The sequence below is a fragment of the Corticium candelabrum genome, chromosome 1 (assembly GCF_963422355.1).
Source record: "Corticium candelabrum chromosome 1, ooCorCand1.1, whole genome shotgun sequence".
Taxonomy (NCBI): domain Eukaryota; kingdom Metazoa; phylum Porifera; class Homoscleromorpha; order Homosclerophorida; family Plakinidae; genus Corticium; species Corticium candelabrum.
In genome coordinates this window covers 1,121,296-1,137,842 of record NC_085085.1, presented here as the reverse complement: position 1 = coordinate 1,137,842, position 16,547 = coordinate 1,121,296, and the positions used below count along the sequence as shown (strand labels likewise).

The 16,547-nt window shown below is 45.5% G+C and overlaps 2 protein-coding genes and 1 pseudogene across 2 annotated transcripts; 2 read left to right on the top strand and 1 right to left on the bottom strand.

Annotated features, from left to right (window-relative positions):
* Positions 1–9,941: 9,941 nt before the first annotated feature.
* Positions 9,942–11,036, top strand: LOC134197164 (uncharacterized). Its single transcript, XM_062666440.1, has one exon. It carries the CDS (start codon positions 9,945–9,947, stop codon positions 10,923–10,925), a length of 981 nt encoding a protein of 326 aa, XP_062522424.1. The 5' UTR covers positions 9,942–9,944; the 3' UTR covers positions 10,926–11,036.
* Positions 11,037–14,719: 3,683 nt separating this feature from the next.
* LOC134193781 (DNA polymerase kappa-like) lies at positions 14,720–16,460 on the top strand. Its single transcript, XM_062662616.1, has 2 exons — positions 14,720–15,118; positions 16,449–16,460. The coding sequence occupies exons 1-2, from the start codon at positions 14,720–14,722 to the stop codon at positions 16,458–16,460; spliced, it is 411 nt and encodes a 136-aa protein (XP_062518600.1).
* A 69-nt stretch (positions 16,461–16,529) lies between these two features.
* LOC134193717 (DNA polymerase kappa-like) overlaps positions 16,530–16,547 on the bottom strand; it is a 756-nt pseudogene continuing 738 nt past the window's right edge.

The window sequence follows — 16,547 nt, the reverse complement described above, 5'->3', positions numbered from 1 at the left end:
AACCTTCCTTTACTATGTAAGAGGACTACACTGCTCAGGGCCTATGGTGGAAAGAACATAACAGTTTTGGCAACAGTGTTGGTGAATGTGCCAACCAACAACATAGATAAACCCAAACTCTTGGAGCTGTATATCGTTGATGGTCAGGGGCTAAGCCTCATAGGCCAGAATTGGTTGAAACATATCTTCTTAGTTTGGAAAGGGAAGATCACAGTAAACCCTCAAGCCACACCCAGGTTCTTTCGGCCAAGGAAGGTATCATATGCTCTGCAAGAAAAAGTGGAAGAAACAATGTTTAAATTCCAAGAGAGTGGAGTAATAACACCAGTACAGTTCTCAAACTGGGTCGCACCCATCGTTCCAGTTCTAAAACAAGACTTGGACCATACGTATCTGATCATAAACTGACAGTAAATTGAGCGTCTAAAGTGGATAGTTATCCTCTTCCAGAGATTGAGGACATGTAGGAACAGCTAGCGGGAGAAAAGTTATTCAGCAAGCTGGACATAAGTAGGACCTACCAGCAGTTAGTCCTAGATGATGCCTCTTTTCTCAAAACTATGTCACCATCAGTACACACATGGGACTCTTTAGATACAACAAGTTACCTTTTGAGATTGCATTCGCACCTGGGATATTCCAACGAACATTGAGAGCATTTCACAAGAGATACCCGGAATGGTCATGTATTTGGATAATATCATAGTAACTTGGAGGCTTATGGAAGAAACACCTGACACGGCTAGAGACAGTATTGGAGAAATTGCGCACGTCTGGATTACACCTTCGGAAGGACAAGTGTGAGTTTATAATTTGCATTTTGTAAACACCGAAATGTTCGCAAGGTCTTTTGTAAACACCGAAAACAACCCTGCTTCAGAAGTGCTTAGACCATCATGGCTGTGTAGACAGAAGACACGACTACGTAGCATCCGACTGGATGCAAAAAGCACTGTTTTGTGTAAGTGCTGCATGCAGGTTGTGATTACCTGCATGATGTCCAGCCACCGTGGAATACCTCCGTGCACAGCATGTGCCCAACGCTTCCAAAACCACTAGAACAACCAGTGTTTGACACTGCCACACGCGGTTAACCTGCACTCGCAAGTCGCTGTACTTTGTCAACTTCTTAGCCAAATTCCAGGCGATGTTGCCATAAGCAGGGCAGCTGATATCAATAAGAAGACAAGTGTTTGTCTTTTTATTTCTGAAGCAGATGTCAAAACGATTGGCACTAATCTTTTTAGCAGTAGAGATGGCTTGGCTGTGCATGTGGACCACATCATAGGAATGCCGTCCGTCTCCACAAGCCAATCAGGATGATGCCGGTACCATCTGACACTCTTACACAAATGGTCCCACTTCTATGCATGCTCGACGTGTTGTCCTCCCTTGCAACTGTGCAGTAAACTAACGGGCCATGCATCGGATCGAAGGAGAGGACCTCCTAGCATTACACTCCTGTACCATTTGCATGAAGGGATCAGAGCTGTTACGAAGGTAACAGTCCAGAACCACAATACAAGACTGATAAATTGTCTCGATCTATTAAAACTCTCGATCGCTGTTTTAATGGTACAGTTCTCGTATAAGAGCATCATCGATAACTTCCAACTCTATCACGCGTGACACATTGGAGTAGCCAGATGTGTGACACGTTGTCATAGGCTAAGCTTTCTAATAGTTCGTGCCCCAGCTTCTGTGCCTGGTCTTGCAGTGCCTGGTCTTGCAGTCCTCGGTAAGCAGTTTGTTAACTTAAACAACAGCTGATCCTGTGCACCAAGGAAACGCTGCTGACAACACTTCTGCTTCGATCGGTGCCATGGGGTTTCCTAAACCAAATGCCCAGCAATTCTTTGTCTGACGACTGAGGTGAGAGTCTTGTAGAAAACATATAGACACGTGATAGACCGGTAGCTTTTGACCTGATCAGTCTTGACGTTCTTAAGTATCAGCATGATTGTTTTCTGAGATAATCAGTCGGACACAAAGTGTGGGTTCTAAAACAGAAGGTGGTAGTTACGAGTCAAGTCATCATAAAGACACGTGCCGCGCTGGACCCAAAAACCGTAAACCTGGTCAGGCCCAAAAGACTTTAGTTCCCTAGCCTTTTGAGAGACAATGTGACCTCATCGCCAGAGATATAGGTAGTCACTGCTGCTCAGCTGTCCGGAACGTCTCACCATCGGTTTGATGTATTAGTCAGAAGACAGTTCATTATGGTGCACTTCAGTTTATAGGATTCACTCCAATACTACTCAATCTTAGACTCGAATGGTTGGAAGTGATAAAGATAGTCTGGTTATCTAATTTATTGTAAAGCTGCCAATCATCCCATTAAAGCAAGCCATTCTGGACAAATTTCTAACGATTCTTATTATTATGTTGTGCTCAACCAGATCAGTCTGGTTGGCAAGGTCTCTTGTAAGCATCAAAAGAAAACCCTGCCTCAGAGATGCTTAGACCATCATGGCTGTCTATATAGAAGACATGACTTTACGACGGATCCGACTGCATGGATCCAAGAAGCACTGTTTTCTGTAAGTGCTGCGAGTTGTGATGACCTGGAATAATGTTCAGCCACCGTGCAATACTTGCGTGCACTGTGACCAACGCTTCCAAAACTACTGTGTCCGACACTGCCACATGCAGCATACTTTTATTCGCAAATCGCTGTATTTCTTCAATTTTTCAGCCTGTTTCCTGGCGACGTTGCTCTCAGAAGGACAGCTCATATTAATAAGACAAGTGTTTGTCTTTCTATTTCAGATGTCAGGACGATTAATTCCAAATTTCTTAGCAGTAGGGATGGCTGTATTCAACATCATATTGATATCGTCTGTCTTCTCAAGCCTATAAGAATGATGCCGGTACCATCTGCTTTCCACTGAAAACCCAAAATGACAAAATGTCCCAGTGGATAATGGAAGCTACTGATTGTGTTGGTTGACTCCTTACCGTCACTCGTTGAGATGTTCCTGCACGACACCACACCTGCCTGGTCGGAAAGTGTGGCCGTGGCGCGAAGGTCAAGACCCGGGCCTCTGCGCATGCGCCACTTGCTTCTGGTTTCGTGTTTCATGGAACGGGTACGTTTAGGCCCGGGTCCCGGCTCAAACTAGGTTTGTTCTTTGAGCAAACCTTTGTTCCAGGTACGGTAACCTGACTTGAGACTGTAATCTAAGTCTGCCGATCACGAACGGTTGGATGACTGTCCCACGAGACAGACAGCAGCTAGCAAAGAGGATTGAGCCCTCAGGAAGCATGTAAGAAAAAAATAGGTGTCCAGCGAGCGCCCGGATAGTGTCTGCACAAAGATCTTACATCCTTACGCCAAGCTCCTTGTGTTCTCTACATTAGATGTCTTATAAGTATACAGCGGTAATGACACACACTAGAAGGCTAATTGTTTCGACCAGCGGGCAAGATGCCTAGCAGGCAACTTTATGTACGCCTCGACCGCCTTGCTTTTCCACCGTCCCAACTCTTTGATGGTAGAGTAGTCTATGCCACGGGCCTTGGCAGTAGTGGTGGCACCGATTCGGAAGCTGTGGCCAGTAAACCCTGAGCAATCTATCCCTGCTGACGACAACGCCCGCTGCACCTCTTGCACCAGTCTGACGCGGGATAGAAGACAGCCGTCGCTGAAGATGAACAGCGGCCCCGAACGAGTGCCCCTGAAAGCCATGTATGCCAATAGCGATGATACCGGGAAGATGTCATTGGCGCTCAGTCCAAGATAGATATCGGCACCGCGGCGGAAGGGGTCTGTCTTTGACTGCTTGAGATGCAGACGCACAAGTGTTGGGTTCTCGTGAGAGTCGGTTGTAATATCCTGAGGTGCGAGGTGAGATGCAGGGTCGAAGGCAAACAATGATGACACGGTGAATTCGCCCGCCCTCAGAAAACAGAAAAACCCGTGCAGCAGGCTGCTTAGAGCATAACCGTATCGTAGCTAAGATGCTGCTGAGACCAGACGGCCTTGATCGCGCGCAGCTCCATCGGTGTGATGGGAAGACCTTGACGAGTGTGGCCCTCACCATGTGTGCGGCGCACTGCACGCAGGACATATGTTAGTTGGGGAAGAGCAGACGCAAACGGGTCTTCATGGCCATATTGAATATGCAGGTGACGTACGGCAGATAAGTAGCATTTGATGGTCTTGTGCGTAAGCTGCTGGTCCTTGAGAGCTGCGACGAAAAGATACAGAGTACTTTCGGACGTAGGCACTGGAAGAATTGAGAGTCTTTGGCAGAATCGGCGGTACCGAGATTGACCGGTACCGTACGACCTCAGAGTCGCCGGAGCTAAGCCGGATGAAAATAGTCGACTAGCCTCGACCTCCAGCTGGGTGAGCTCCAGTTGATGTCCGACGGTTGCAAGAGCGCTAGGAATTGCACTGATACTTGATCCGGGGCTGAACGTAGCTATTGGTGAGAAAAGCGGGCCGTTAGTAGGTTGTTACGAGACAGGGCATCCGCGACGTGATTAGATTTCCCCGGGATATGTATGGCCTGCCAAGTGAATGAAAAATGGGCTGCAACAGACGTGAGAAGCCTCAGCAGGTGCATCACCAGCTTGTCGTGACAGGAGTGGTTACGCAAGGCGGACACAACAGTGGAATTGTCGCACCGAAACTGAATGCACTCGCCGTGCCATTGACGACCTCAAGCGACGCTAGCGAGAAGAACCGGCACGCACTCCTTGGCTGCTATAGTGCAGTCACGCCACGCTATAGACCATTCCCATTGCAGCCAGTGCGTTGGGGGCTGCGAGAAAAGAGTACGTAGAGAGAACTTGCCATTCCACCGGACCAGGAGGGTATCCCTCCACAGTAGATCTGCTCGCGCGTCCGCATTCAGCCAAACCCAGTAGTGTAGGCGCTTGACGTGGCAAGATAAGTCGATAAGGCGGCGAAGGAAACATCTGCCGGCCTTGACTACCGACGCAGCGTGCTGCAGGGTTCCAATCAACGACAGCAGCTCTTTCTTGGTGCAAGAGCTACGACCAAGCCAATCGCTAACCATTCCACAGGTTTGTTGTAGCTTTGCTTGCGGCAGGCATATCGTACCTGGATCCGAATTTAGCTGCAGCCCCAGGAACTCAAGGCACAATGACGGCCCCTCCAGCTTTTTTGCGGCTACGGGAACCCCGAGTCATTTGCACGTGCGAAGCGCTGTAGCCAAGTTGTCGGCGCACTCGCTGGAGTTCGCCGCTCCAAAAAGGAAATCGTCCAGATAGTGAATACCGGAAGTGATCCCTCTACGATACATTATCCAGAGAAGAGCGTCTGCCACGGCCAAGAATATCTTGGGCGCCAAGCGAAGACCAAAGAGGAGAGCACGATCAAGGTAAACCACGCCCTTCCAGCGCACGCCCAACAAGGGACGGTCATCTGGATGTACAGGAATTTGGCGGTGGGCACTCTCTATGTCGAGCTTAGCCATCAGCGCTCCAGCACCCAGCTGCAAAAGACGCCGCGCTGCCTCATCAACACGAACATAGGACAGAGAGCATAGGCCCGTAGCGATGCCTTCGTTGACGCTGGCCAGACGAGGTGAGGAGAGATCAACGATAAGGCGCCAGTGCCCGGGTTGGTGGTTCTTAGGTACTAAACCGATCGGGCTTACCTAAACTGTTGACACGCCAGGATCTACTGGACCGAACACACGCGATGCTGCAACTTCAGCTCTGAGGTAGCTGTCGACGACCGACGAGTTTGCAGTAGCCTACGGCATGTTTCGTTGCGCTGATTTGCACATGGCATAGCCGTAGGCAAAGCCGATCCTGAAACTGTCTGTTAGGCCATCCAGTATGTAGTCAGCAAAGAACTGGTCCGCGTAAGACACGACCTCCCGACGCCAAGTTACCACCTCTAGTGGTAAGACGGAGGACACCGAGTCTGGCCGCAGTACACGACCAGAAGGACGACAGCTGTCGATGGCCAAGAGGTCAGGCAAGTAGCGGTACTGACTGCCACGCAGGTTGCAATCTCGGGCTGACGAGTGTGGCATACCTGTGAGCGTAGAGTGATATGAACGACTGCCACGCAGGTTGCAATCCAGAGCTGAAGAGTGTGGCATACCTGTGAGCGTAGAGTGATATATACGACATTGTAACTACAGCGTCAAGAGATCAGCTAGAGACAAATCGGACTGTACGACTAAGTGATGCGGTAAAACATGTGACAAATTTCTATTTTTTTTAGGACAGCAGCAATAATTGGATCAAAAAAACCTCTACATGACAGAACGCACATGCGATAGTACACTACCCCCTTAAACAAAGTCCGCTACCGCGCTGTGGCGTGGCTGACCTACCGCTGCCGAGCTGCTCTCCCCATTGAGGTTGCATCCTGCTCACGGCCCACCTCTGCGAGCCTGTGGGAGTGGATGAGCTTGAAGATGGTTCCGGGCACTCTGTCAGCTTGTGAAAGCGTCGAAATTACAGATACACATGACGGTACGTGCAGTCCGGGAAGCCGCTGCACAAGGCAAAATTGTAGTTACGGCAGACAGGTTTGTGACCGGCAGAGCCTCTGATAGACCGATTGCGCTGTCCGTACCCACTACCTCGACCGCTGGTTAGCTTGGAGACGGGAGCAGCTGCTGTGGGAAGCAACTTCAGCAGAGATGGCTCTGGCTCCAAAGCACACGATGAGGCAGGATGATCGGCTTCCAGGCATGCAGTGTGGGCAGCGGGAGGAGCGTACCTGGTCCATGGCCAGAATGGTTGACGCATATAGCTAAGGGTGGAGCTGACTCCACAAGAGCGAGTGATTGGCCGCCGCTAGCTGCCGGAACCTTGCATCATAGAGGAGCCGACCCGTCCCACTGTGGCACTGCGCCTCGTGCACGACTAGCCACAAGTATCCCAGGAGATCGAGCGCTCTGCCCGGATGTCGCTGCAGAAGAACGCCTGCGTACACAGCAAAACACTGCACCCAGGTTGGTATGCCCATTATCTGACGAAGACGACGACGGCTGGGCGCTTCACCTTTCCTCGCTTGTGAACTTTGCATACGCCTGAGCATCTCCAAGTTGCCAGGTAAGACTTCGGCAAAGTCCACGTATTCCAGTGCTTGGAGCTGGCAAACGACGCATGCCGGAAATGGGTACTGTGCCTTCACCAACGATACATGACCCAACAGCAAACAAATCTGGCGCCTGAGGGCCGCAAGGTGAGTCCGAAGTCTCGCCGGGCTGATTAGGTTGACCTCTTGCAGCGCTGGTGTAGCTGGCAGGGGGCCCAAAGTTTGACCTAAAATATCAACAATGCCTCGGCGTCAATACGTGAGCACCCTGGGTGCGCCGTTACTTACGCAGACGCATATTAGCTTATAAGCGCTGCCACGCACAGATGCCACTGACACAACGCAATACAAGAAGCTGCCACCGCTGAGTAGAAGCCCGTTAGAGGGACCGCGCTTAAGTGACAACCGCGCGCAAGACAGCCACAATCATTGGCATGAAGCGCAATTAATGTGTGGGAGACAGCAGAGAACTAAAGGCAACACTCCAGTCGACAACGCCAGTATTTACCAGATGCCCTTACCGCTAAAAGTAATCCGTATGACTTGCACAGCTGACAGTCCCAAGGACCAGGTAGACGAGAGCGTGGACCAGGCGATGTGGACTCACGGATCGACATGCACGGGAAACGACATGCAAGTGGCGTGCAAATATGACCAATACCGTAACGTGGCTACTGGTTAATGCGCATGTTAACTAGCTAATCCGTCGAAGTTCCGGATTGACCGACGGAAGAAGTGACGCTATGTTGCCGTCCTAAAACAGTTACCGAGTGCTTCCAGCTGACCACGCAGAGAGCCAATAGAGGATATCGCTTGAAAAACGGCACGTAACAAGCGCCTCTCAGAAAAACCCAGTCGGGCCACACAAGAAGTAACGCATGAGAAACGGCATGCCAAAGACACGTGGCAGGTTTCAAGTGCCCGCTCCAGGCGCCAGCATCCCGCAAACAGCATTCGGAAACCATGTGGCGGACGCCACACGGCCGCGCCAGATGATTACGCTCAACACTACAGGTACCACTAGGTGCCACTAGGCGGCGTCACAATTAACGCTCCAACGCCGAAGGTGACGGCAGGCGGGAGATCTCGTTTGGCCACCCAAAAACCAAAAAAGACCACAACAAAAGTAAACAAAAACATGACCAGACCAGCGTAGTCGCCGAGAGCCCATGAAATCATAACAAGTTGTCTGGCGTCGCTGCGCATGCGGAGAAGAGAAGAAACAAAGAAACGGTAAAGATAGGGCTAGCGGACAATCAATCCAGGGGAACGACAAACATCGCAACGAATGCGTGTGTGTTTTTAATCTGCTTGCTTCTCCGTAGCACGATCCGACTGACGCTGAGGATGTTGCGACGAAACAGCCGCCAACTCGGCTCGAACTGCTTCCTTGGCCGTCTCAGCCATAAGCGACTTGATTTTACTGAGAACGATGGTGACTGTCGTGTCCTCGGACATGGAAAAGGAAGGAAAGCAAAATTGCGTTGGCTGTCACAGAGGCTATGAGCGCAATGACACGGTTGCGGAGGCAGGACAACGCATATACACTTCTTTTCGATGCGCGCGCTACGTTCCCGGGTGGAGTCAACTCTGTCTAACTGCGTTAAACCGCATTCAGTGTAGTCCATCGGTGCCAAGGCACTACAGCCTGCCACAATGTGGTCGACTGCTTTTTTCACTTCTTTTGATCAAATCCTCTGCAAAGAGCTGCGCTGCATTGGGACTTCGGTAATCGACAAGTGATCGAGTTAACCCATCGTACCCGACAACGATGTAAGAGAAATTGTAGACTTCGCAATGGGATTTTCTTGGTGTTGTTAACGTTATTGTTGGAATTGCATGCAGGTCTTTCAACGTTGTCGATGAGCGGTTCAAAGTTGCATGGCATAGATCACGTAAGGGACCTGAGCTGATAGCGCATGCCAATTCTGGAAGGTAAGTTTGTTATTGTCGTTTTGGGCATCCCTACTCGACTAGCTCTATGACTGATGCTTTAACCTTCTGACTTGAATTGTTCGAGAAAATTCTCTCGCGAATTTTTATGCAAACATTGCTCATGCGATGGTCCTGCTTGCTCTAATCTTGGAATAGACGATTAAAATATTTCACCTATGTGTAGTTCTGTTGATCTACCTTCCCGACTAGAAGACACTTTACTTTGCTGGGCATCTCGAATGTCAGTGGATACACACTCTTGTCCCATCCGTATAGATGTTTAGTCTAGGATTTGTTTTTAATTTGATCGATTTGCTGGATGACAGTCCATTATTGACTCAACATAATCCATTTAATTGGGAATATTTGTTAATTAAGTCGATCAAGATGGTCGGCTGCTGAAAAGAGCGCTGCCTAAAGAGACCACCTTAGAAAACTGTTGTCTCTATTTTTGACATTCACGACCACCGTTTTTGTTTGCACTTCTTTAGGAATTAATTAAGGGGTAGGTACAAGCCGTCTTTGCGCTGTTGGTCTAGCAATAATCTACCCTTAATTTAGAGTTTGGTGACTAGAAAGTGATTTCCGCTTGAAGAACAGATCCAGCGGCTTAATGTATTGGCTTGAAATATTTTGAGGGACGCATGTTTTCGACACGTATGCAGATTACAAAGTAGCCCGAATAACTTGTCGGGTGATAAAGGGTTAATTAATTAGCTGCTAGTCTATAGTAACTTAGATAGCTTAATTAACGTACAGGAGAATTGGAGTATGACGACCAGCTTTAGCAACAACATTTTATGTATGTGCACGTGGCTAGATCGATTCAGCGCATGTCCTTACGTCCATAAAGAAAACTACACAGTAAATCTGTAGTGCTGCAAAATTAATATATAGGAATACTACACTCGACTACTTTAAATGATTCGACGTTTAACTGCAGACTAATCATTGCTGACCATCTTTTAGGCCTATCATGGAAGAGCAAGCATCAAAGAATAACATGAACGAATTTGTAAATATTGCTAAGGAAATCTTTAAATTATTAACTTCCGAAATTCTTGCTCTTGTCGCAAACGGCATGGCAAAGTTATTCGAGAAAGCACAAAAGCTAAAATATTCTGCAGATGAAATATCTTGTGATCTTGCTGATACCAAATTCTTGAACACAATCTCCTGGGATGATGTGTACGCTGCCACAGTATCGGCGGAAGACTTTACATCTTCAATAGAAGAGTTAACCGATTGGGGTAAAAAAGCTGAAGGGAAGATTGAGAGAGCTAAAGAGGATTTTACTAAAGGCAACTTTAAGGCTTTGAAATCTCAAATTGAAATACTCAAAACACAGGTTAGCCAAGTAACCAAGTGTCTTCACGAGTTTCAAAGAAAGGCCGATAAAGCAAAACAAAACACATACAAAGCAGCAAAAAATTTGGAGACAAAGCTTCTAGAAGCCAAACAAAGCAAATGGCAAGTCGATGCAGCTGGCTTAGGAACTGTCCTTGTCGCTGTTGGCAGCATTGTCGATTTACTTTTTACCGGCTGGCTTCCACTAGTCGGCGATATAGTAGCAGCAGTTGCAGCAGGAGCATGTACGACTTACATTTATTATACATCAGCAAGCATGACAGATACTGTACGACGCTTGACTAAGTTCGGTGAGGAGCTAGATGATCTGTCAAAGACGACCTGGTCTGTGCTTGCATACGTGACAAAATTGGAGAGCCATTTGAATAAAACAGTGAGATCAGTGGAGGTGGCTGAAACAGCTTATGAGTACGCCAGCCAAAATAATATCGGCGATGTCGTCGACGCAGTGAAACGTATTAGAGAAACTTCGACCGCTCTAAAGGCACAAGTTTCTCCTGCAGTTACAAAGCTAAAGAAGATCGAAGAAGATATGGAATCACGTATGCACGGCAGTGAGCAAAAATTGGAGACAAAAAAGAAGGCTTGAACCATTCTGACAGTCACGTTCGACATGACGTTTACGTATACGTTTGTTCATTGTTATATGTGCTTCGATAACGAGTCTGCGTATATATATCAACATATGACATTTCTTGTGTCCTAATTACAAAATGAATGCATAACAATTCATCAAGTAGCATGCTAACTAAGCGGCGTAGTGATAGAAGTATATGAGTAAACTAATGTTTGCTAGGCGTCTTCTCATAGTTACTATTGCCTAAATGTTCAAACTACGTACTCTGTGTTCGTTTTCTTATGTCGTCTTACTTGGAAATCAACAGGTGGCTCAGCATCGTCTCGGTTGTCGAAAATCTTGATGCGGCCCGTTCATGATTCACGCGCAAGCGCAGATACATGCATGCAAACTTAAAATCGTGTCTTTATTTACACATTTACTGTTTACCGTTTAGAGACATCTTGCTGTTAAACGACAGCAATGTTTCGAGATTTTCCTTGTTGCACGTGACTCGAAAATAGATAAAGCACAAAGCATTAGATGCACTCGCACGCACGCAAGCACGCACACACGCACACCACACACATAACGATAGCTAGTTTTACATCATTAGTAAAATTAATTGTCAATATAAAGTCTAGATCTGTATCTCCTTATATGCATGATGCGTACTTACAACGACAAAATTGGCATCATCAATTTTTTTCTTGGTGATGATAGATGGCCAGAACATTCTTTTCCTGTACTTTTGCATACATTGATAGTAGGCTGTTTGTAAAGGTTGCCATCAAGACAGCCACTATCCACTGCTTTAACTCTTCTTTCAGTTTTCTGTATCTCTGAAGTGGTGCCACATCTAGCACAAGACTGGCAATCTCTTCCAGGATAAACAGTTTCTCCACTTTTTCTCTTCCCCATATTAGATGCATATGTAGAGTAGGTATTAAAATGCATGAACAAACAGTTCAGCCTCTACACCTTTTCAACATCAATCTCCTTGGCTAGTTATGACTCCATACTTTATCAAAACACCGGCGTAGTGTGGTCCTCATGTTTGGGGCCCTAATAATTAGGCCAAAAACCACGCCCATTTCTCAAATGCATAGCCACGCCCATTTTCTACTTTTCTAACTCGCAGTTTGCATACATCTAACTAAGTAAATAATATACATTTCAGATTACTAACAAACTGTGGGACTGAGTGCCGTCAGTGTGCGTATATAGAAGTGGAAACATTGTTACAGTCCGTCCCAAAAATGTGTTCATGTCTCGCTGAGATGGTCAACTGCAAATTAAATGGCATTTCGATAACAATAGAATCTAGAAGACCAATTCAGTGCAAACGACGTTGACCAATTTTAGCATTTCGTAATATAGCGAGCACTAAAGGTTACCTAGGTTAGCTAGAGTAACCTGTGGAGAAAGTACCGTGGAGTGCAAGCAAATCATTAGGTAGCGGAGCTGCAGGAAATTTCATTCTACGGTCAATCGGGTTGTCGACCTTAACTACACTTACTTAAAAATAATTGATAGATAAGCTTCTCCATGCTTTTTTATGCGGTCTTCTTTGGCTTTTCCGTTGCCGGATAGCGTAGTTAACGTCTCGAATAATTGATGGTCATACGCACTTTCCGTGTCCACAACTTCTCGACACTGGTTTTATCATACTGTCATTTATATTATTATACTGTTATTATATTGTCAAAGAGGTAGAGTCAATAAGCGTCGTCGATCGTCAACATACTACCCTGAGATTAAGCAGACTTAGCATCGTACCAGACCCTCTCGCGCCGTCGTGCCCAGTTCCCGTATAACGCGACAACGCCGGTGTAGCAGTGGATTAGGTCCAGCCGGTCAAATAGGTCCGCTCGCTAACGCACTTGTACCGGAAGACATTCTGCGCTAGCACACTGCGTCTACCTCGGATCTCTGGAATCATTTCTCTTCGCGGACTAGGTCCGTCGGCGATATTTTTGGTCCGCGCATTAGTCCGCTGCTACACCGGCGTTGTTGTGTTATACGGGAACCAGGCAGGACGGCTCGAGAGGGTCTGGTACGTGGCTAAAGCAAACTGTCACTGTTTAGTAACTTAAAATTATAGTTTTGCTTAAAGTGGAATGACACGCCCAAATGTTTTGGGGAGTAGCCTCCCCAGCCCCTCCTCCCAGACGCTACGCCGGTGATCAAAACACTTACAACTATCAGCAAACTCGGAAATCAATTTGATAGAGTTGCATAAGAACAGAACAAGAGAACACTAGAAACTCATGCATAGTGCATAGAAGTAAAGGAATACCGTAACTCGTAAAAAACAGCACTCAGCGCAAAGAAATCTCGACAGAGTAGCGATATCCCACCCTAAAAGACTGCTGAGGCGCAGAACCGTGGTTTCTACTTGACAATTCTTACTCCCATTACTGCACAGTGCGTCAAATTTGAGGTCAGAAACCTCCCGTGTTTGTAGATGCACACCAGATTTTAGAATGCAGTAAAACGCGATCACATGCCCTCTTTACAATGTACTAGGTTGTTGGTGAAAAATGCCACGAGACGGCAGTGTGCTCAAAAACTAGCGAGATGCTACCACGTGATTAGTCGCAAATACGTATGTCTATCAACAGTTTTATTTGATAAGACTTAGCCAATATGTTGTCCTTTACGTGCACATCTTCTACAGACAGTGATCTTCGTCCTAGTGTCCTTCTTTCCCGTAGATTTCCAAACGCAACTACGCCTAAAAAAGGCGGAAAGCTCCCGGATATAAAAATTAATTCTAGCCTCGCTCCCGCAAAACCAAGTCTTGGCTGACGGACTGTAGCCAAACGCGTTGGTGTCTTTAGGAGCTTTCATTTAGGGTTTTTGTTTCTGAGTTCGTGCGTTGACTATATATAGTAGCTTACAGAGTAGAAGTGTATACAAGTTGTGACGCTGTTGCATGTTGACTAGATAAAGCTGGAAAGATTAACATACTCAGTAACTGTTATTACATTGAGTTGAATGAGTACAGTATTCGGTTGCATATCATTATCTAAACATTACTCAATTGTCTAGCAATTCTTTGGACATAGTGTACATTATTCTAGACTCATGCAACACGAAGATATTTTGATGTTTGCGCTTTCACTAATTTTTTTCAAAATTGAAATCTGTTTTCGTAGTCTACAGCAGTGTTTCCAGACATGATACTGAGATTCTGGACGACCTTGCCTAGCTAGACCATCTGGTTCCCCTCGACTGGTCCCTTGCCTCCTCATTTGGCCTGTTGGTTCTACACCACTTTTCCCGACCTGCACATGCGCGAATGCCGCTGACACTAGTCATTGAAATTGTAGCTAACGCCTAGAGAGCGAGCACATGTGCGTAGACTTATAATCTTATGGGTATGACAATCGTTTACTTGAATAGCTTCAACGTTTTGTTTTATACGTACAACATAGAAGAATGCAGTTACCTCACAGGAAGCTATCGCCGGAAAATGTAGGTGGAAAGGGTACCGCATTAATTACTAGAGTCTAAACTAGACTACGTACTAACATATTCGCGTATTAAAAATTTGAAACTGTGACACTACCACAAAAATATGTGATTTATAAAGCCGTAATTCAAAAATTTTGTTGTTAGTTTGTACTAGAAAATGCTTTAGCTAGAATAATGTTCTTGGTTTTAGTTTGATTTCTGTATTAGGTAACTTAATTAGTTTGTTTCCAACTCAGAAATTAGAAATCAGGGTCAAATAAAAACGGACGACGAGATCGGAATATACGGTCTCATAGCTCACGTGATTTTATATTACTTTTACGCATGCTCAGAATGCAAATACAAATATGAGTGACCGCGGGAAGGCGAGCTCCTCTTGTGGGCTTAGCAGAATGAAGCTCGATGATCAGAAGGCCGGAATGAAAGGCTTGGATAAAGAAAAGATCAACCAGATTATTCTCGAAGCGTCAAAGGGTTCGAAATTTTACGAGAACGAAAGAAAGAAAGAAAAGCAGACAGAAGAGAGACTAAAGAGCTTGAAAGAGAGATTGAGTAAGCTGACAGATGGAGACAAGAAACGGGCATTGAACAAAGTGGACAAGATAATTGAAGAGATGGAAGAGATGAGAGATATGAGCAGGACAATTGTTCATGTCGATATGGACATGTTCTATGCTGCTGTCGAGATGAGGAACAATCCTTTACTGAGGGACAAATCAGTAACTGTTGGAGGAAACTCGATGCTGGTCAGGATGCATGTTATGGCGCGCCATGTGTGTCAAAAGTCGTTTCGTCGGCTCATTGATGTCGATTCGTCGGGTCGTTGATGTCGATTCGTCGGCTGGTTGATGTCGTTTCGTCGGCTGGTTGATGTCGTTTCGTCGGCTGGTTGATGTCGATTCGTCGGCTGGTTGATGTCGTTTCGTCGGCTCATTGATGTCAGCGGGTGGCCTCAGGGTGCGTGACCATTTCGTCCATTCCATTTTCAACAATTGAATAAATATTGAATTAGAAATTGAAAATAGCCTAGAAGTTGCTTGTAATCTCAATATTCAATTCTATTAAACATTAAAATTGATTGACAAACTATAATTATTTGCGGATTATAATAAATATTGAAAACATACTTAATATCTAACCAATTTCTATTTCAATGCAATGCAATATTGAAATTGCAAGCACGTTAGTTTAATTTTCAATGTTAAATTCAATAATCAATTTAAATTTAATGTAATTTTAAATTTTATTTTTATTTTTAATTTAAATTTTAAAAATTAAATTTTGAATTTTGAATTTGCATGGCCAATTTTTCCATTCCATTTTTAATTTTTGAGACAAATTAAAAATTGAATGTCAAATTAAAAATTGACTGGCGTTGTTTGCTCTTACCTGCGAATTTTCAACACTTGCTGTGTCCACTGTGGACTCGGGCCCGCCACACGCGGGGAAGTCCCTAAAGGCTTTTTAAAGGCTTTCTTATAACAGGCACCCTAGTGGATACAACAAGCTACGACGTGTTAATTAACATGCGTACATCTCTAGACAACAATGTTTACAACAACGTGTAGAGGTGTCTGTACAGGCCTGTAAGAACCTTATCATAACACAAAGTGTTTACCTGTGAATTGTTGATCTGTTGTATCCACTATGGTACTACCGTAGGATACAGTACTGTCAGTATACCAACTAATGATGTACTCTCGCGTAAATATCTAAACTCAAGACTCAAAAAGTGAGCTCTACAACTAAACTAGACTGCAAATGATGCTAACAGACAGCATCTTAACAGCACAAACCTCAAAGCTGAGAGAAAGGACCCACAGCAACAACAATTATCGATGACACCTCAACTACATGCATTCTCATCACAAATACTTGTACTTTCTTTCCCTCTCTTTTACATTGCCACTACAGGGAACTACACCATTATGTTGGAGTGAACCAAATATATCATATTATATCATATCAATAGTAATTTCAGATATAAATGGCTACAACTGTGAGAAATTACATGAAATATGAACTTATATAAAACTGTATAAAATGTGAACTTAAATGAAATTTGTAAATATCTAGATAGACTGGTAAAGAAATACAAAGCACGCGCCAATACAGCGCATATCAATAATATACACATCACTATCAAAGAACCTCGTATCAATTCACTGTCGCTGA

Bases quoted from the DNA above. Each gene is read 5' to 3' on its own strand.
- LOC134197164 (XM_062666440.1), top strand. From the start codon at position 9,945: ATGGAAGAGCAAGCATCAAAGAATAACATGAACGAATTTGTAAATATT.
- LOC134193781 (XM_062662616.1), top strand. From the start codon at position 14,720: ATGAGTGACCGCGGGAAGGCGAGCTCCTCTTGTGGGCTTAGCAGAATG.